Source organism: Raphanus sativus, chromosome 9 (assembly GCF_000801105.2).
Source record: "Raphanus sativus cultivar WK10039 chromosome 9, ASM80110v3, whole genome shotgun sequence".
Taxonomy (NCBI): Eukaryota; Viridiplantae; Streptophyta; class Magnoliopsida; order Brassicales; family Brassicaceae; genus Raphanus; species Raphanus sativus.
The window spans coordinates 22,992,003-23,013,311 of NC_079519.1; the positions used below are offsets into that span (position 1 = coordinate 22,992,003).

General features: G+C 30.0%; 1 protein-coding gene across 1 annotated transcript; it reads right to left on the bottom strand.

Moving 5' to 3' along the window:
- Positions 1-9,610: 9,610 nt before the first annotated feature.
- On the bottom strand, positions 9,611-12,766 carry LOC108825034 (uncharacterized protein C57A7.06-like). Its single transcript, XM_056993476.1, has 7 exons — positions 12,488-12,766; positions 12,070-12,187; positions 11,301-11,980; positions 10,901-11,206; positions 10,174-10,815; positions 9,968-10,099; positions 9,611-9,875 (listed from the first exon to the last, which is right to left on the bottom strand). Exons 1-7 carry the CDS (start codon positions 12,743-12,745, stop codon positions 9,747-9,749), a joined length of 2,265 nt encoding a protein of 754 aa, XP_056849456.1. The 5' UTR covers positions 12,746-12,766; the 3' UTR covers positions 9,611-9,746.
- Positions 12,767-21,309: the final 8,543 nt, after the last annotated feature.

The following is a 21,309-nucleotide window of genomic DNA, read 5'->3' on the forward strand; positions in this document are numbered from 1 at the left end:
AGTCGATCTATCATGAAACGTTGGTTTCTAAACCCAAAACCTTTTTTTTGAAAAAGCTGATCTTTTAGAGAACGATTTTTTAGTTGAATAACACCAAATCAACATGTTTGCGTGCCGTCAAGTGTGTATTCGCCGTATACTCGGCCGAGTTGTCCGAGTTTTCGAACATGGGTTAGAATATATTTTGGTTTCTAATTAGTATTTAGTTTATTTATGGGAGTTACCAAAAGTGTGAAAGATTTTATTATTTTATTATTAATTTAAATTTTTTTATCCCAGCATATTTTAAACATTTTTTTTTGTTTTCTAATATGTAAATTCGAATATAAAATATGTATAAAACTGCATGTATTTTTTTTCTTTTCATTTTGATATCCGTATAGATATAGTTAAAAAAATTATTAAATTTTTAAAACTATAGTTTACTGAAATTGTGTTTTGTGGACATGGACAAAGTAAATCTGGATGCAAAAAATTGTATAATGTAAATTGTGTGGAGCTTAAACTGGGTAAAACTAAAACCTAAAAAACTTAATTTTTTATTATAAATCACAATTTTGTATTTTATATGTTTTAAGATCCAGTTTAATATAAATATATTATATTTTAACATTTATAAATAATTGTGTGGACATCGAAAATTGTGGATAGAGATTTTCGGATTTGAAAAATGTGAACAGCATAATGATATCTCATGATTTTAGAATGTATTTAGAAGTTGGCTATTTATTTGTTCATTTGCAGTAACATGAGTTAAAGTTGGATAATTAGTTTGATAAGAGAGGCTCGATACGTTAAGTAGACACCACAAAAAAAGACAGGACAACACAACCCTTTCAACGGTTTACCATTTCACAAAGAACAAATTCCAACGAAAAACAAAACCCCTGTAAGTGTAAACTATCCACCTCAGGGTTTCCACACTCACACCGAAAAACATATACATAACTTTCTCAAATTCTATATCTAAACAAAACTATCTGCTTCACACACTTATAAAGGCACTACCTTTTCAATCTAGAGTCTGAATTTAGAAACAAAACAAGCTAAAGGTTTCGCAACTGTTGCAGTATAAACATAGATTACCTTACAAGAACCGGCCCTAACAAGAACGTAGTAGCTTACATCGGTGATTTGGACAAAGGAGACTCTTTGAACATCTTCACTCATTGAACTGCACAGATGATATTCCTGAAAGTGCTCTCCCAACCCCCAAAATAATCAGCAAACCTTCACCGAACGAACTTAAATTACAAAAAGGATCAAACTTTATCCAAAAGAATCATTAAATCTCAATGACCTCGAGGGGATCAAAGAAGATTACTTCAGACTCTGAGCCATCATCTACTCACGTATCAGAGACGTTCCAGAAACGGGGAAGGCACCGAGACGGCTCAGAAACGTCCCTGAACAGTTTCTAGTAATCAGGGTACGGCAATAAGTTTATGGGGACGGGACGGTTAGTTGTGGGGACGTTTCAGAGACGCATGAGTCTAAAAATTGACGTCCCTCTGTGCTAGTAAAACATAGCTAGATAGTGTTTCTTTTTCTAAGCATAGTTTAAAGGTGTAAGATGCTCAACACATAGTCACATAGTCAATGTTGTTCCTAAACTTGATTACTTGAAAATCTAGAACTTTTCAAATGTTTATAAAAAAGCTGTCGAAGAAAGAAAAAAGCAATTAAGTTTAATATCAGACTTCTTGAAAATTTTATTTAGTGGTTATAGTTTAGAATATTCAAAACGATAAAATAAAGCCATCAACTAAAAACCAGTTAAAACAGAGTAAAACAATGCTTAAAATTAAACTTTCATGTGAAATTTATAGTACTACTTATAGATTTAACTTGTGATTTGTAAATAATATCTATATAAATAAGTATTTTAATGTCGTATCCCAGCTGTACCCGTATCTTAAATTTTTGGGTTTGCCGTTTTCCGTCCCGGTTCCCGTCCCCGTTTGCAGTCCCCGTACTCGTCTCAGGGCTGCTTAGGCCATCATCAAACTAAACCCAAATGTAACATCTCCATCGCTGCTACTGACCCTAGAGCTTGAATGACAGATCGTGAACAGAAACAGAGGCAGCGAAGAGCTGAATCATGTGCTGTCTATCTCATCCACTGACACCAGAGAAAGATTTAACAACAGCAAGAAATTAAAAAAGAAGAATGGAGACGGTCGTGACGTAGACCACGAGCTGAGAGCTCGACATGGCGGCTTGAAGACTCACGACGGCTATGGGAGATTTCAAGGAAGGAGGTTGTGACTGGATTGGAAGCTACGACGGCGAGATTGCAGAGGTGGATCAGAGCTTGAATCACGGCAGGGACTTGAATTCGAGCTTTGATTTTGGGAGAAGCAGCTACTCCATCAACTCTAAGAGAACCCAAGCATGAATCTACTTTGTTAATTTTTAAAATTTCACAAATCACTTGTAAAATTTATAATGAAATAAAATTTCAAATGAAAAGTATTGTTTAAGAACAATTTAAAACTGCATTATTTAATTAAAAATTACATTAAGAAGTTACACATTACATAAACTCAATTAAATCTACTTAATGTTTAAATCTATTTAAATCTACGATAGAATCTTTAAATTCTTTATTTTTTTTAAAAAAATGAAAAGTATTGTTTAAGACCAATTTAAAGCAGCATTATTTAAAATATAAATTTACATTAAGAAGTTACACATTACATAAACTCAATTAAATCTACTTAATGTTTAAATCTACTTAAATTTACAATAGAATCTTTAAATTCTTTATTTTAAAAAAAAAATCTCCTCGCACTAAGAGCTTCTCCAATGGTTGGCTTCATTTTTATTTTCAAATATACAATTTCTTCAAAATGAAGAAAAAAATGAAGAAACATTCACTCCAATAGTTTACTTCATTTCTTTTTTGTAAAAGGAATATTCCAAATATATTCTTTCTCTATTTTATCATTAATTATTAATAACACCTTCTAATTTTTCACATTTACTAATTTTGCCCAACTATTTTATTTCAACATGTTCAACATATATTATAATAAACTTATTACACCAAATATAAATAAATAAACAAAAACATTAGATTTTATATGTTTAGTGTTAATAAACAAATGATTTACCAGATTATTAAGTTTTAGTTTATGTAGTATTAATAAGTTTTATATGTTTAGTTTTGTGTTGTTAATTATGTATTTGACTTTTTATCTTAATTAAGTAAGTTTATTTTATTTATTAGTATAAATTTTAAGTATATTTAATATTTTAAATTGATATAATGAAAATAACAACTGAAATTAGAAATTAATTGGATTATATTAAAGCATATTGTTTATTTTGGCAAAAGATAAGAATAAATAAAAGTTAAGGATCAATTTGCAATGATAAAGTTCATTTTCAAAAAAATGAAGATATGTACAGTAGATCTTCAAATTTGAAGCAACACTGTTCATGACTTCATTTTGAATCAAAAAATAAAGTAGGGGTTGGAGCTAAATTTTCTTCAAAATGAAGCAAAAAGTAAAAAATGAAGTGGGGTTGGAAATTGTCTAACCCCCGCCCCGCCTAGTAATAAAAAGCTATATAGTAGTGGGGACTTTGGTTAAATGGTAGGTTTATAGACTAGTTAAATGATAGGTTTATACACTATATTAGGTGACTCATCCGTGTATATACATGGGAATGATATCTATGAAAAGTTAAATTGCAATAGTTTTAATTTTGGTTAGTTGAATCAAAAAATAAAATAGGGGTTGGAGCTAAATTTTCTTCAAAATGAAGCAAAAAGTGAAAAATGAAGTGGGGTTGGAAATTGTCTAACCCCCGCCCCGCCTAGTAATAAAAAGCTATATAGTACTGGGGACTTTGGTTAAATGGTAGGTTTATAGACTAGTTAAATGATAGGTTTATACACTATATTAGGTGACTCATCCGTGTATATACATGGGAATGAATATCTATGAAAAGTTAAATTGCAATAGTTATTAACTTTTTAATTTTGGTTAGTTGAATTATTAAGTTGTGAGGTTTTAATGTGCTTGATTTTAATGAATATTTGACTTTTGCGATGATATTTGTTTCTTGTTTCTAAAATCTAGTTTGATATTAATCTAGGAGAATTTTCAAAAATACCACTTTGAAGGTACCATTATTCATTTTTACCACTATTAAAGACATATTTTCAAAAATACGTTATTTATTAAAATGTTAAAGATTCTTATATCCTTATTTTTATATGCTTTTCAAAATTCTAACCCCAATAAGAAGGCGGATAGTCTAGCACGTAGTGCAAGAAAGCAATCATCCTTTGTCGTCCATATGGATTCAGAGCTACCGGCTTGGTTTACAGAGTCTACATGAGTCTGTTGTTGTTGCTGACAAAAAAAAAAGAAATTCTAACCCCAAACTCTAAATCCTAAAACCTCAACTCTAAACCCTAAATCCTCAATTCTAAACCCTAAACCCTAAACTATATACCCTAAATTCAATACCCTAAACCCTATACCCTAAAACCTCAACTATAAACCTAAATCCTCAACTCTAAATCCTAAACTATATACCATAAACCCTAAAACATCAAATTTAAACCTTAAATCCTAAACCTTCAAATCTAAATCCTTTATTAAAAGTGGTGGTAAAAGTGGTTAGTATAAACATGAAAAGTGGTACTGTGAAAATTGTATTTTTGGCAATTTTCCATTAATCTATCGTAATTAGTTTCTTATTATTTGGTTATTTTAATTTTAATTTTTTATTTGGGTTTATATTGGAATTTGTTAATTTTAAAAATTTTACAAATCACTTATAAAATTTATGATGAATAAAATTTCAAAAATGAAAAGTATTGTTTAAGACCAATTTAAAATTCCATTATTTAAAATATAATTTTACATTAAGAAGTTACACATTACATAAACTCAATTAAATCTACTTAATGCTTAAGAAAATTTCCTTGTAGACAATGTATTTTGTTTTATAAAGGCAACACTATGTAAAAATTGTATGCACTGCATTCTAAATTAAAATTCTATTTTTGATAGAGTAAAAAACATTATCAGTATTAAAACCTTTAGATGACTAAGTTACATGTTATAACTGTTGACTTGATAAAATGTGTAGGTAACTGACTTATTTGAAATCTTCTTTTATTATTTAGTATTTTATAATATCCACTTTGATCTTTTATCTATTTAGAGATGGATATATTTCTATAAAAACGATCAATGTCGTTTTTTACAGAGGAGAACATAATTTTTTATGAATAAGGTTGAATTTTAGATATGGAAATATTTGTGTGTTATGATTCAAACTTGAAAGAATTAGTTGTTCATTTATATTGAGATATTCATATATTTTTTTAATATCTTTTTAAGATATTTCTAAGAAGTCAGATTTGTCAAATAAAAATTTATTAGTAAACATCACTCAAACCACATTGTTTAATAAGGAATATCACAAAATATCACTTGATTATTATTATATGAATAATGTAAACCGGTAATAATCTTATATTGTTACTAATATTACTAATATTATTTATTTTATTTATATATATGACTATTAATATATTTTGATCATTTCATATTAATTATATTTATAAGTACATATAAATAAGTAAATATTAAAATAATAACCTATATTATTATTATTTTATATTTAATTTTAGTTAATTAGGTTAATAGTATTTCTTTATACCTTATAAAATTAGTGCTTATTTTTAAGAGATATTAAAAAGGAAGTTAAAAGTAATTTTTACAATAAGCATACCTTTATAAAATAATTAAAAATATATTTAAATAGCATAACACTATATACTTTTAAAGTTTCTTAGTATTTAGTTTGCTTTTCAATTTTATGTTTTCTTTATGTTTGTGTAACTTAATATACCCAAAATCAAAGTATCCAAGTAAATATGAATTCTAATTTTTAAGATTATTTAAAATAGTTTTATTTTACCTTTCAATAAATATAATGCATAAAATTATTAAAATTTATAGAATATTATAAGGGAAAATTGCCAAAAATGACTCAACTTGATTTTGAATATAAAAGTGTAGCACAAATTCAATCAAATGAAATATAACATAAAATGCTAGTAAATTTACAACAAATTTCTTGTTGTCAATATTTAAATTTTTTGTTGTAAATATTTAAATTTCTTGTGGTTTTTATCTCCTCCTCCCAAAAATGTAATATTTAAATTTATAAATTTTAAATATGTGTTCTCTGTTTATATTAAATAAAGTTACATATTCAAACTCTATATGTTTAATTTACTAATATTTTATCTTATAGATTATGTTTAAATATTTTTCATATGTATAATATGTTATACTTATATTTCAAAAAAAACATTATTTAGTAAACTAAATTAATCTATAATATTATTTGAGAAGTCAGTTTCCTATGTGGCGATCTCACGTTAATTCTAAGAATGGTTAATTACATGCATAACCTTTTTAAATTAGAATATAACTCATATATTTCAATATTAAATTTTTTTCCTTAATTATATTTTACATTTTAGTTTCTTTTTATTATTTTATCAAAATCACATAAATATAAAAAATAGAAATATTTTTAAATATTTTAAATACAGACCATATATATTACGTGAATTCAAGAAACAAATTTCTCAAAAGATATATATATATATATATATATATTAGGTGAATAAAAGAAACAAATTTCTCAAAACAAATTCATTTTTTTCTATTCAAGTTTGAGTTATTCACGAAAATATCATTACTTTTTTTTTCTTTTTTTCGAAAACGAATCTTTTATTTTATCATTCTCATATTCACCAAGTATTTACAATATTGATATTGCTATCAATAAACCAATCACCATGAAACAACCAATTTGAAGTTTATAATGCACCAAAGTTTTGATTTTTATTCTTCACATCTCATTACTTATTATTCATGCACACAAATCACATCCTTTTCACTTTCTATTTATATTTGTGCATCATTGTTTCTATTTGTATTACTACTTAACTAGATTTGACTGGTGCTCTTAAAGCGCGGGATTGTCTATATTTCTAATTATTTTCATTATCTCCTATATATTATTTTAGGAGCACTATTATTAAATAACCTTCTCTTCATGTGTGATTAACCAAAATGTCATTTCCTATGTGTCAACACCACAATCACTCTCACACCATATATTTAAAAACCCTCTTCTTACTAGCTTAATTACATAGACTGCCATTGTTCATTTAATTTGACAAAATTATTTTTTTCCTATGATATTTTTTAATGTCTGGTTAATATTCTATTCAACTGATTCAATCTGGGATACAAGCATTAACACTAGGCGCATATCACTCAACACTCACGAAGAGTTTGGTCTATGATATACTATATTGGTGCTGGTTAATTATTTTAACAGAAAAAATCGTATATACATATACTCAAAAAATACGTAAATAGCATTTGAAAATCTGAAACATGTATTGTATAATATAAAAATATTAACTAATTTTCATTATTGTGTTTTTACTATAATAACCAACTTGAATCGACCATCTACACTAAAAGAAATCTGAAACACATATTGTATCATATAAAAATATTACCAACTTGATAGATACATGTTAAATTTGGTTGTTCTTGACTATACTAGCGTTTCCAACTTCCTTCTAATTGGCAAAAAATTACTTTATCTAATTAATATATTCCCAGGTCTATAATATATTATATTTTATTTCGTCACCATAGTTTGGTCTATGATCATATTTACATAAAATCAAGAAAGCATAATATAATGGTGTGATGCTGATCATTTGTTTTCACACTTGTGGAATATATGATGATACAAATATTTTTTTGGTATAGCTCAGTTTATAGCTGTTATAGCAAACCGAATTGAGCTGTAGTAATTTGAGCTCGAGTAAAAAATGTATTTGTTTCCAGCTGATTTGTTAATGGATAAACATTATCAGATTTTATGCAAGGAATATAACCAGTGAATATTTCCTCATTATTTGTTGTATAATCATTTTTTTGGTAAGTGTACCAAAATAAATTACGTAAATTATAGTTTTGTACTATCATATATATAAATCAGTAAAATCAAAATGACAGTATTTTATTATCATCGGTTTATCATATTCCAAAACAAATATATAAAAAGTTATATAGAAATTTTGAGTCCATATGTTAGGCTTAAGTTTTGGTCGTATTTTTTTTGTTTCTAATTCGTTATATATAACATTTTCGAGCATAATTATATTAGGATTTATGCAAGTCATTTAATAGAGGATCCTCATTATTGATTGTAAATTATATTTCTTCTTTTACAAAGTGTACAATTTCTACAACAACCATATATTCCTAAATTTTAGAAATATGATTTCTAATTTACTTATTGAGCAATTATATTCCTTTAATATGGCGATTTGATGAATTCACCCCCTTAATTTTTGTCAATCAATATTAATTTGAATACGTTTAAATACATGTAATGAAAATTAAATTACGGTAATAATTAATGTAATGTTTTTTCGATCTAGATAATTGTTCTCGATTTCGAGTATTATGGCAAGTATATATTTGTATTGGAGCGCAAGTTAAGTCAATTTACATTGTCAATATTACATAAATGAATGATCGAAATATTATAGATTTGCTTGATCAATACAATAGTTGTCGATTTGCTTGATCAATACAATAGTTGTCGATTTCGATTATTGATCATTACATTAATTAGGTCGTCGCCCGCTTAGCGTCTAGTTGCTTACTATTATTGATTCACTTCCACGAACTATAATTCAATTAAATAAACAAATACACAAGTTTTAAAAAATCGAAAATTAATGTAGTATTTCTTTCTATGAATTTACCTTTATAATGTCTACTAGATTTTGACCCGCGCTTTTGAAGCGCGGAATATTTTACGATGAAAAATTTCACTAATAATTTAACAAATTTTTTGGTAAATTTTAAAGAGTGTGTATTTAAAATATTTTTGCATTTAAATCAGTATTTTTAAATTCAACCTGATTGTGATTATACCTGTTAATCCGGAGATCTGACAATTCAATTTATGTTTTTAAAAATATTCATATTAAAAAATCACTAAAATCCGAGACTAACCGATTGAACTGATGGATGACCGATATGTAATCTAATTGGATTTAAATTGTAATAGCTTCATAATTTGTAATCTTATAATCGAAATTTTAAAGTTCACTATTTTTCAATTTATGATAGTGAACTTTAAAACTATGACGTTTCTACAAAATTTTAAAGAGAAAATGATAGATATAAAATAACAAAGATTAATTATTGTATTGTTTGGAAACATTGATAGTAGTATAAAGAAATAAGTATATTGTTTGGAAACATGGATAGTAGTATAAAGAAAGGAACATAAAGTGATTTAATGTATGTTTAACTATAAAGTATAAGGTGTATTTAATTTAAAAACTTACAAAATAAATGTTAGGTCCAATAGAATGTTTCTGTTTTAATAAGATAGATTAATTCAAAATGATAATTTCTTCAAATTTATTCACTCCACGCAGGGCGCGGGTTATCAACTAGTATATAGTAAAATTTAAACTTAAATTTATATAATAAGTTTTGTAACATTGTTTAATAGTTGGGTGCAAACAAACATTATTTAATAGCTGCTTTATATGTTTTGGATGACCAATGTCTAATATTGTTAATTTGTGAAAATGATTTTAATTTTTGCAAAATTTAAACCAAACTCAAAATCTCCATATATGGAAAAATCTTCTTTTACTTGGCTTTGCTTTGGCGTCTACCAGTTTTCTTTTTGAGTCTTGGTTTCTGATGGTTTCGAGTGTGTTCATCATCTACTTCCTCGAACTTCACTGGTTTGATTATGACTCCAGTCTTCTTCACAACCTGGACACAAAATGTTAAAAGAAGTGCAACATCTTGGGACATGGGGAACGTACTACTAGTAAGAGTTTTTGGCAAAGGAATGAAGAACGAACCTCTGCTCGGTTTAGATCACCGACAATAGTAGAGGGATTAAACTCGGGTCCTATAGGCATACGCATACTATGTTCGAAAACTTCCTTGGACGTATAAGGGAAAGGTGGAGTCTCTGTATGAAGTTTCTCAGCCTGTCAAAAACATATGAGTATTATTAACAAAGGGGGTTTTGGATACAAAAGCTAGAGTCAGAGATGCTACTGACCTTTTTATCAACTTTCTCTGATATGATAACATGTTTAAGACGAGCGTCTTTCCTCGTTTTGAGATCTTTTGCTCTTTCTTTCTGAGCATATTCCTCTTTCCTTGTTGTTTTGATATGATGATAACCTCTCTTATTGATCCATGGTCCCCAACCGGGAAGTAGAACCGGCTTTACCGGTTCAGGAACTTCCTGATTTAGAACCTCTTGCTTGTCCTTGTAAAATTCATCTACCACATCATCACCAGCAAATGCGCGGTTTATAAGCTCTGCTTGACAAGGAATTTCAAAGATACCGTCCACCATTTGACTCTCTGAATCTTCACTCATTTCATCTCTAGATTCCTTTAGAGACACCTCAGTTTCTGTAATGGTTCCAGTGTTTGTTCTAGAAGGTGAAGCAATATCTCTTGCATCATCTATGCTATTCATATTATTGTCACTATCACTGTTGTCATAGAAGCTATCTGAATCCTTTTTAGACTCTTCTGGAGCTTCGGTTGCACCAAACACTCTTCTACCACAAAAACTAACAGTTTTTTTAGGGCTCACTGCTCCACCAGAAGTCTCCCACTCTTCATACTCCACGAGAGCACGTTTAGCCTGTTCATTGGCTTCCTCGTTTTTCTTTTTCATAGCACGGGCCTAAGATAAGACACCACATGAATGCATGAAAATCCAAAAAAAAAAAAAATCAAAATAGTTTTGAAAAAGCAAAGCAAATGTTTACCAAGAAAGGTAATGACATAAGACCAGAGTTGAGCACTTCATCATCTTCCAAAGCTTTCATTGTCTTCTCTTTTGCTTTCGCTATCAACTTAGAAAGAGTATCCTCATTCAACTCTTCCTCATCATCGTCGCTCTCATCACTACTACTCCCATCTCTCATGGAGTTCATCTTTCTGGACAAATTAGCATTCATCTGAAGTTGTTCAGCTATAGCTGCTCGAGTGCCATCGTATTTCACATCCAATCCAAGCCTTCGCATACGTTTGGCCCATTTTCCTTTGTTTTTGTGCTTCGACGTCATACGTTCCTGCATAATTTATGCACAAACGTTTTTACTTATCTGACATAAAGTGCTAATGAAATAAAGTGCAGTGAAGAAGAGGATAGTTTTCACGACTCACCTCTACTCGTCTAGCCTCCTGCTTCATAGCCTCTTCCTTAGCCAATTCTGGGTCCATTAATGCTCCCAGTGCCGAGTTCCTCAGGTCTTTGTTTTTGAGGCGATGATAAAGTTTAGACTTAATCTTCTTGAACTGTTTACTTTTTCGCTCATGACGGAAGAGCAGGCTCCGCATCTTGGCAGTGTGGTTATGATCCTTTACATGGTCAACAAGCCGAGGACCATCTTCTCTGTGAGCCACCGAAACCTCATGATCATCGTTAAGCACAGAAGCCATTCTCATCTCAAACTCAGTCCTTGGTCGAAACTCTGATGCTATCGCGCTGACGGTAGAGTTTCCGAGATTGACATCTTGGTTAAAGTAAACAGTTGTTGCTTCTCTATTCTTCTTCACCAGATGCACCCACTTACTAAACTCCTCATCGACTAGTCCTTTCACCGCTTTACGCTCCAGTCTTTCTCGTTGAGGCTTTGGCAGAGGAGAATGAACGACATGCTTAGTATCTTTCCTCATCCGGGAGATCTGCCTGCTTGTCTTGTGATACCCTGGCTTGCCTTCGAGAGGCGCCAACAAGTCTTCCTCAGTGAGGACGTTTTTACCCTCGAGAACATCACGTGTGGGATTGAATTCACCCTCTGGGTATGCTTCAGTGAAGAGCACAGGTTTGCTCTTACTCTCACCTGAAAAAACAAAATGATAAAAGAGTATCAACGTTACGCAGCTTACAAATGCAACAAAACTCTCTGAGAAGGAAGTCTCAAGTCTGTACGATTAAAAGCTGCACTTGGCATCCCAGTGAGAGCTTGCAACATCCGTGTGTGTCTATCATCATCATCATCATAGCCTTCTGCTTCTTCTTCATCATCTTCTGACTCCACGTCTTCATCCTTCATTGGGGATATAAAGACAATGAACCAGTGAGCCATATACCTAAAGGAAACCCTAAACCTTGAATAAGTGAGCCATAAACAAAAAGAAAAAATGCCTAATGGAAACTCTAAACCCTAAAATCAAAATTTCAAGCTGTTCCCACCATTTCCAAACTCAAGACCCCAAACCACACCATGCATTCACGCCGTTGTAATCATCTTCATACAATGAACCAGTGGGCCATATACCTAAAGGAAAACCCTAATCCCTAAATCATAAAGTGAAAGCGACAATGGATGGGTTAACGGTTAAGGAACCTCGAAATCATCAGGAAGTTTGAATTCGTAGTCATAATGGAGACGGCCGTAACGGTTGTTTTTCCTGGATTCCTCTTCAGGGATGCCTTCTTCGTACTCGTACAAGTCGACGCCGTTTTCATCAGCGGAGTTTAACGGACGTTTCTGGGTCGCGATGATCTTGAGTATTGAGTTGGGCAAGTAAGGACCTCTTCTCTTCTTTGAGTTAGCTGCTAGGGTTTTGGAACTTGATGATGATTTCCTCTTTAATGCTCCCATGACTGTCTTGCTTCGACTCGAGAGAGAGGCACGCTCGCTCGTAGGGTTTATATACTTTATACTAGTTCGGTCTGAGTGTTTTTTTTTTCTTCTTCTTATAGTCTCGTTTCTTGTTAAGTAAAGCACAATAGGCTTCTTTGCAATGTGTAAACTCTAAAAAGACTGTTAACCATTTCTATATTATTTGTGTTTCCTCAGTTGATCTTTGCTTTCACTGACTTCCTCAAGTCAATGCTTGCTTGCTTGCTTGCTGGCCTAACATGGATAATAGTGATGATGATGATGATGATGCATGGATGTAGAAGCTACCTTGAGAGTTAGCGATGTGAATTTGTTAGAGTTCCAAGCCCTAGCTATATTATCTCGGTCATTACTATCCACGTTTCTACATTATCTGAAGTAGACTGTAGAGCAGTAGTGATCTTTCTTGTGCCATTGCAATAAAATCAACTGCTATGTCACCAGCAAACGTGTGATCGGACTACTTATTTTAATCCTTAGATCCCCTCATAATCTTTGCTTTAATGAACCTAACTTTGTGATCTATCCCTTTTGAGAAGCTTTAAAGTCTCAACTAGTCGTGGTACTTTTTCCAAAGCTGGTTCAAAGAAAGACTAGGTCACTATTTTCCTTTGCACATCGCTCTTGTTTCTAGTCCCTGTGACAAAGTAAAAGTTCCTAATGTTCCTATAGGTTATATGATTCAGAAATCTTGTGACTATATTTCAATTACAACTTTTACCAGGGGCAAAGCTAGTAAAAGAGTTGGGGCATGTGCACCCATATAGTTTTATCAATATTAACAAGTTTTGTTTGTAAAAGTTATAATTCCAGCTGGTTAAAATGGTTTATGTCTTCATGTGCATCCATAGATATCCAAAGTTCGACACCACTTTTACATTTATTTTTCCCTTAGCAAATTATGCACCCACTAAAAATAAGTCCTAGCTTTGCCTCTGACTTTTACAATAGCAGTATCTTGCCATTCTTGAATATTGCTGTGTCGCTCAAAACTTTCCATCCTTGTAGCTAAATAAGTTGTTCATAATATATCTTTCTTTTATATATAAAACATACATGTTTGCCCCTTTCAGGAGATCCAATAAAATTGGAATGATATAAAAAATTAGCATAGCCTACGCAAGAATTACATGCACAAATCCAAAAGAACAACAAAAACCTAAGCTCAACTTCTACAGCAATTCAACTAATCATACATTTCTTATTATGAATCAACAAAAGAAGCAACACATTTTTTATTGGATGGTTAGAAATCTAGTTTTCAAAACTAGTTAGATCATCTTCAATGTAAAATTTTATTTTCTCTAAAATAAAATAACTCTAAAACTGAGTTAGTTTTTATTCTAACTCTTAACTATTTTAAAGTAGAAAATATAATAAGAACAAACAAAATATATTATTCCAATTTTGGAATAAACTCGTTTTTACTTCATCATGAATTAGAAAATATAGTAGAATTGAAACATTTCAAATTCTAAGCTCTATTTTGTAGTAAAAAATAGCGTGAGATTGAAGATGTTCTCTCATAAAATATAATCAATTATACATTTCTCTTACCAAATTTAAGTGACAGCTACTAATTGTCAGGGGAGCCATGAAGAAGAAAAGAAGTGCAAAAGTCCCCAAACATCAAAACTGTTTAATGGTGTTAGATAGAGTGAAAATGACATGTCAGTCTATATACCAACTGCCTAACATAATGACATGTCAGTCCATATACCAACTGCCTAACATAAACTGCATGTCAGCATCCCAGAACTTCACTTTGGTTTTGCACATTATAATATATATATATATATTGAAAATTTTATGTATGTGTTTTCTGGGATAAGATAAGGCAGATTTATATTTATAGCAAATTCTATTTTGAAATGTTTTTTATTAGTTAGCATAATAAATCCTTTTGACATCAATTAATCCATAGTATCAAATTTTATTACTTATAATATTTATTGTACCGTTGAATTTTTTAATCAACACGTCGTGTGAGTTTTTTTTTTTTTGTCGGCAACTTTACAGACTCATATAGATTCTGTAAACCAAACTGTGTGCTCTGTATCCATATGGACTGTAAACGACGTATGTTGCTAAGCTATCCGCCTTGATGTTTTGCGTCCTTGATATATAAATAATCTCCGAGCTGTGAAAACTTCTCTTGAGACTCCTGATGTCTTCTAAATAATTTGCGAAAGCCGGCCATTCTTCTGGTTCCGAAACCATCTTCACCAATTGAGAATAATCCGTTGCAAATGTAACATTATATTGCCGTAAATTTCTCATGCATTCCATTGCCCAAATAAGAGCTTCAACTTCCGTATGTAAAGGGGATTGACTAGCCCTTGTATTTCGGGCCCCCAATAATTCTTCAAACCCTTCCAAAGTTCTATACCATCCTTGTCCTGAGAAAGTATCATCCGCTTTCCATGATCCATCCGTAAAGCACCAACGTCCTAATCTATTCGGTATAGCTATATCAGTTGTTTGTACAACAGGCTTCTGTTTCTGATCTATTTCTTGCTGGGCATCCTTCCAAAGTACCGCCTCAGTCGTAGCCAGTTTAAGAGTATCCCTCGGATCCATGTCTAAATTACTAAATACTTTATTATTCCTCCCTTTCCATATGTACCAAAGTATCCACGCGAAGTGATGATCTTCCATTGTTGGTTTGACCCTCCAGAATAAATAATCCATGTTTACAAAAACAAAGATTGTCCTGGAAAGTTGTCTAGATGCGTTGGAATATTTGATAGCGCCCAAACTTGAACCGCTGGTGGACATTCAAAGAAAACATGGTTTATGGATTCCTCGGATGCTCCACATCTATCACAACCAATATCACCTTTAAGACCTCTTGCTTTTAGATTTTTCTTTACTGCTATACATCCTGATAACAATTGCCATAGAAAATGCTTCATCTTCGATGGGCACCGCACTTTCCAACAATTAGCTTTTAGATCAGTAACAGTGGGTCCGAACTCTATTATCCCACATCCTCGGTCCGAGTATGCCCGTTCCAGTTGATATCCTGATTTAACCGTATATTTTCTATTTTTTGTGAAGTGCCAGCCATCCCGATCAGTTGTTTGACTCCTACTTAAAGGTATACTTTCTACAATCTTTATATCCTCGGGGTCCAATAGTTCCTGTAAAGCCGTTAAGTTCCATGATCGTGAGAAGTCATTGATGAGACTGTCAACCGTAAGATCTGGTAGAAGAATATTTTTTGTGAACTCTATTATCACACGTCGTGTGAGATTAGAGCTGGATTGCGGGTAAAACCCGCCCCGCTGACCCGCCAACCCGCAGTTTCAATTTTTTTGGTTAAAAAAGCTGACCCTCACAACCCGCAAACAAGTAAGTTTGTATCTGCGCCCGTCCCGCTTAATTTTGTGGGTTATGCGGGTTATACATTTTTAAAAAAAAAATATTTAATTTAATTATAATAAAATAATATAAATAATATATTATAAGGGTCAATTAGGGGAATGAACAACTTTTAAGTTTGAATTAGGAAAATGGGTAACCTCAAGTTTATATTAGGCAATTGGGCAACCTAGTAGAGAGAGAATAAATTTATGACATTTTTAACCTTTTTGCCTATTAAACTTGGCAAGCTGGAAAAGTAATTTCGTGGGACTCAATATCCATTTTGCCTATAAAAAATAATTTTTTTCCCACTAACTTTTAACAACTAACTTTTGTGGACCCCATAAACATTCTTTATTCATTAAACTTTTGGATAATATTTAATATTTAAAAATCATATATGAGCAACTACTTTTAATATAATACATATTTTTTCATATATAAAGTCAACATAAATCTATACGAATTAATATAAAATCGATGTAAACTCTAAAATTTATGAAAGTTATCAAATAAATTATACATTTTGACTCATAAAAGAAACTTCCATATTTATGAAATCTACCCAAATAAATGATAATTCATAAAATTATGTAAATTTATGGATAATTATCATAAATCTGAGTAAATTTAATATACTTGGAAACCTTCATAGATCCTTCATTTTTTGCCAAAATGGCAGGAAAACAAATTTGTCTACATTTAATTTTAATATAGTTGGATAAATTTAATAAATTTGGAAACTTACGTGAATCTTACATTTTTTTGGTCAAAATTGATCTCACACTTTTTGTTTTTGCCAAAAATAGAAACACTCACGAAATGCTATATTTTTTCCCAAAAATAAAATGACAAATTGGGATCTGGCAGCAAAGTGCATTCGTTATAATTTTTATGTTTATAAAATGACAAAAATTGTTAATGAAATGACAAATTTGTTAATAAAATGACAAATCCTACACCTTTCACGATGAACTGATCTAATAACTTTAATTTTAAAGGATCATATCTATTTGCTAGAACCAATATAATCCCATATTGAGTACAACCTGCAGATTTCCAATCATCCCAAGTTCTTGATTAGTCATAGGTAGAGTCGTGCTTATAATCTATTGAAAAAGATATCCGCTATAGTGCTATTTCACCCCAAAAAATAGAGTTATCCTTAGGTTCACCCCTAGAGTGAACATTTAGGTTCACCCAACCAATAGGAATCAAGTATTTCATAATTAATATTTTTTAAAAAAGAAAAGAAAATATTGTCAAGTTATATTATGTTTTTAAAATAAATAAAATAAAAACAAATAAAAATAATAGCCGTTACAAAAAATGAATTTTTGAAAACTATTTTTAATATCGTCAAAAAACACTAAACCCTAAATCCTAAACCCTAAACCCTTGGATATACCCTAAACCCTTGGATAATTTTAAACTCTAAACCCTAAACCCTAAACCCTAAATCCTAAACCCTAAACCCTTGGGTATACCCTAAACCCTTGGATAATTTTAAACTCTAAACCCTAAACCCTAAATTCTAAACCCTAAACCCTTGGATAAATCATAAACACTTGGATAATCCTAAATTCTAAATCAAAAACACTAAACACTAAAACATTAAATCTTAAAAATACTATTATGGTTTAAAGTTTTTAATTTAGGGTTTAGTATTTATCCAAGGGTTTAGGATTTAGAGTTTAGAGTTTAGTGTTTTGTTGACGAAATTAAAATCTTTTTAAAAATCTTTTTTTTGCATATATTATTATTTTTATTTTTTAATATTTTTATTTTAAAAATGTAATATAACTCGACAATATTTTGTTTACTTTTTTAAAAGATATCAATTGTGAAATGAGTGATTTCTATTGGTTGGTGAACCTTAAGGTTCACTCTAGGGGTACACCAAGATTAAGTCCAAAAAATATAGGATAATTTGGTGCCTCCATGTCAAGTATCTAGTGATTTTTATGTCTTAAGAAGTTAAGACTCAACCTGAGTTTGACCAAATTCTCTCGCATAAACTTCTTATCTTAAATATTTAAAATCATCAACAAAACACTAAACATAAACTCCTAAACTCTAAACCATGAATCCTAAATCCGGAACCCTTGGGTAAATCCGAAACCCTTGGGTAAATCCAGAATCCGAATAAATTATACATTTTGACCCATAAAAGAAACTTTCATATTTATGAAATTTACCCAAATAAATGATAAATTATTCATAAAACTATATAAATTTATGGATAATTTTCATAAATCTGGGTAAATTTAATAAACTTGGAAACCTACATGGATCTTTCATTTTTTGTCAAAATGGTAGGAAGAACAAATTTGTTTACATTTATCTTAAATATTAAAAATCATCAACAAAACAGTAAACCTAAAATCCTAAACTCTAAACCTTGAATCCTAAACCCGGAACCCTTGGATAAATTCAGAACCATTGGGTAAATCCAGAATCCGAAACAATCTGGAACCCTTAGGTAAATCTGGAATCCTATGCCTAACGTTTAATACAATCTAATTCACTATAACTCAAGAAATAAGTATACGTATACATAAGATGTACGAATATCTAAGGTGTACGAATATATAAGGTGTACGTATATATAAGTATACATAAGGTGTACGAATACCTTAGGTGTACAAATACCTAAGGTGTACGAATACCTAAAGTATACAGAAGGTGTACGAATACATAAGGTGTACGAATACATAAGGCGTACGAATATCAACATAACTCATCTAATACTTAAGATGTACAAATACATAAGGTATACATATACATAAGTATACATAAAGTATAAAAATACATAAAATGTATGAATACCAACATAACCCATTGAATACTTAAGGTGTACGAATACATAAGTATACATATATTTAAGGTATACGAATACATCGGTGTACGAATACATAACATTTATGAATACCTTTTGTTTATATCCCTTATGGCATTGGAGAGTTTAAATACATATTAAGTATAAAATTTAAATACATCTACGAATACAACGAGAGCACAGTGCTCTCCAAAACAATTCTACGTTAATTATTTAGAACTCACATTTTACTCTATATAAAATTTAAATATTTTGCTAATAACCTATTGGTATTATAATCTAAAATTTTGTCAATCTCATTATAAATGATCTAATTAACTAAAAGGTGGTAAAAACAATCAAATAATTTATAACAACATTTCATTTGTGAAAGCTGATATACCAAAATATTTTCATTAAATTCAATAAAATAAATTAACATATTAGTTTGATTGTGTTTTCATATATGTGAAGTACATTCATTTAGACAACATAATTTATCATATAAAATTTAAGATTGTTTAGAAATGAAATATTGAAATAAATAAGTGAAATACATCTTATAATAAAAAAAACTAAACAATTAAATATTTTTTATAATAAAAAGCTAAACAATTAAAAAACTAAACAATTAAAGATTAAACAATAAATAATTGACATTAAAGACATCTAAAATGAAAGATTTCTTTAAAAAAATACATCATATTTTTATTATGAAATATATAATACAGTTACAAAAAAAAATCAATTATTTTTCAATAGAAAAATGACATTTTCTATTAATTGTTTAGTTTTTTTTTCAATAAAATCACCACCATGAAAACTAGAATTTTAGATGGATATAAGATGTTTTAATAGAAAATAGACATTTATATTATCTTGTATTATTCAAAGTTTTTTTAAAAAACTAAATTATTAAAAGATAATGAAATGTAATTTAAACAATTAAAAGATAATGAAATATAATGAAAGATTTTTTTAAAAAAAACCAAACAATTAATAGAATGTAATATGTAATACAGTTACAATAAATTTCAATAAAATCGAAATCTAACCTAGATAATTTTTCCCATTAGATTACTTTTAAGAAATCAATTTTTAAATTTTAATAAACATTTTTAGTATTTATACTTTTAGTAATTAATAAATGATATATAGTATTTTGTATGATATTAAGCATTCATTTTAATCATTTTTAGTGTATAAATATTGTATTTAGGTGTCATTAGGAATTGCATATGTATAAATTTCATAAACAGGGGCTTGGAGTGCACATGGGCGTAATGGTTTTTTATTTTTAGTTAAAGAAAACACTTTCTTCTTTTTCAGTTAATTTAACTGTAAATGTGGTGGTATAGAAAAGAATGAGAGAGAAAAAGAAGATAAGAGGAAAAGAAAGACATGGAGATGATTTCGTAGATGATGGTTGGCGGTGTGAAAAAGAAGGAAAGAGAAAAAAAATGAAAGAGAAAAAGAATGAGAGAGGTGATGTGACAAATTTTATTTTAGATATATTTTAATTAAAATGGCAAAGATGTAAATAATGAATCTGACAAAGGTCTCAAAGGATATTTAGACATAAGTTTACATGGGCAAATGCAAAAAGTTGCCAAATTGGCTAATTTAAACTTGAGGTCGCCCAATTCCCTAATTTCAAACTTGCAATTTACCCAATTTGCCAATTTTTTCATATTATAATTAAAATTGTATATATTATTAAAAATTTAAATTATTTTTATCAAATTCCCGTATTTTTTTTTAAATTTACTTTTTCTACCAAAAAAAAGTTCCAATTTTTATTTAAATATGCGGGTCGGCGGATACCCGCGATCTAAAATCCATCAACCCGCATCTGCTCCGCATAAATAATTCATGACCCGCACCCGCGAAACGATTTTTTCATATAAATCGATCCGCACCCGCTCTGCAGCAGATCAAATGGGCGGGACCCGCAAGTTTAAACTCATATTCCCAGGCCAGGCCTATGTGAGATTTGGCTTGTCACTTTTTTAAAATAGAATTGTACTAAGAGCATCTCCAACCCCGGAGTAATCATTTTTTTGTTTTTTCATCATTCAATTCCCCACTCTATTTTACGGTAAATTATGGAGTGGGGTTGGAGATGTTCTAACTGCTACTAGAAATATGCATGTGATGACAATAAACTTGGTTGCTTTCACATCTTAATATTTTTGAGTTAAAATCATATCCATTTTTTGGGTAAAATAGTCATATTTTTTTGAAAAAAATAGTCATATTCATATTTGTTATAAAAATATGATCATATTTAGTTATGATCATGGAGTATAACTCAAATGTAAATCAGATGATGAGATTGGGTCTAAAATTCTGACGACGG

What these genes read in the sequence shown, in the direction of transcription:
- LOC108825034 (XM_056993476.1), bottom strand. Translation starts at nt 12,745, where the DNA reads ATGGGAGCATTAAAGAGGAAATCATCATCAAGTTCCAAAACCCTAGCA. An exon ending in AACTTCCTGATGATTTCGAG is followed by an intron (nt 12,188 to 12,487) that starts GTTCCTTAACCG and finishes TCCCCAATGAAG; the next exon opens with GATGAAGACGTGGAGTCAGA. An exon ending in GCCAAGTGCAGCTTTTAATC is followed by an intron (nt 11,981 to 12,069) that starts GTACAGACTTGA and finishes TTGTTTTTTCAG; the next exon opens with GTGAGAGTAAGAGCAAACCT.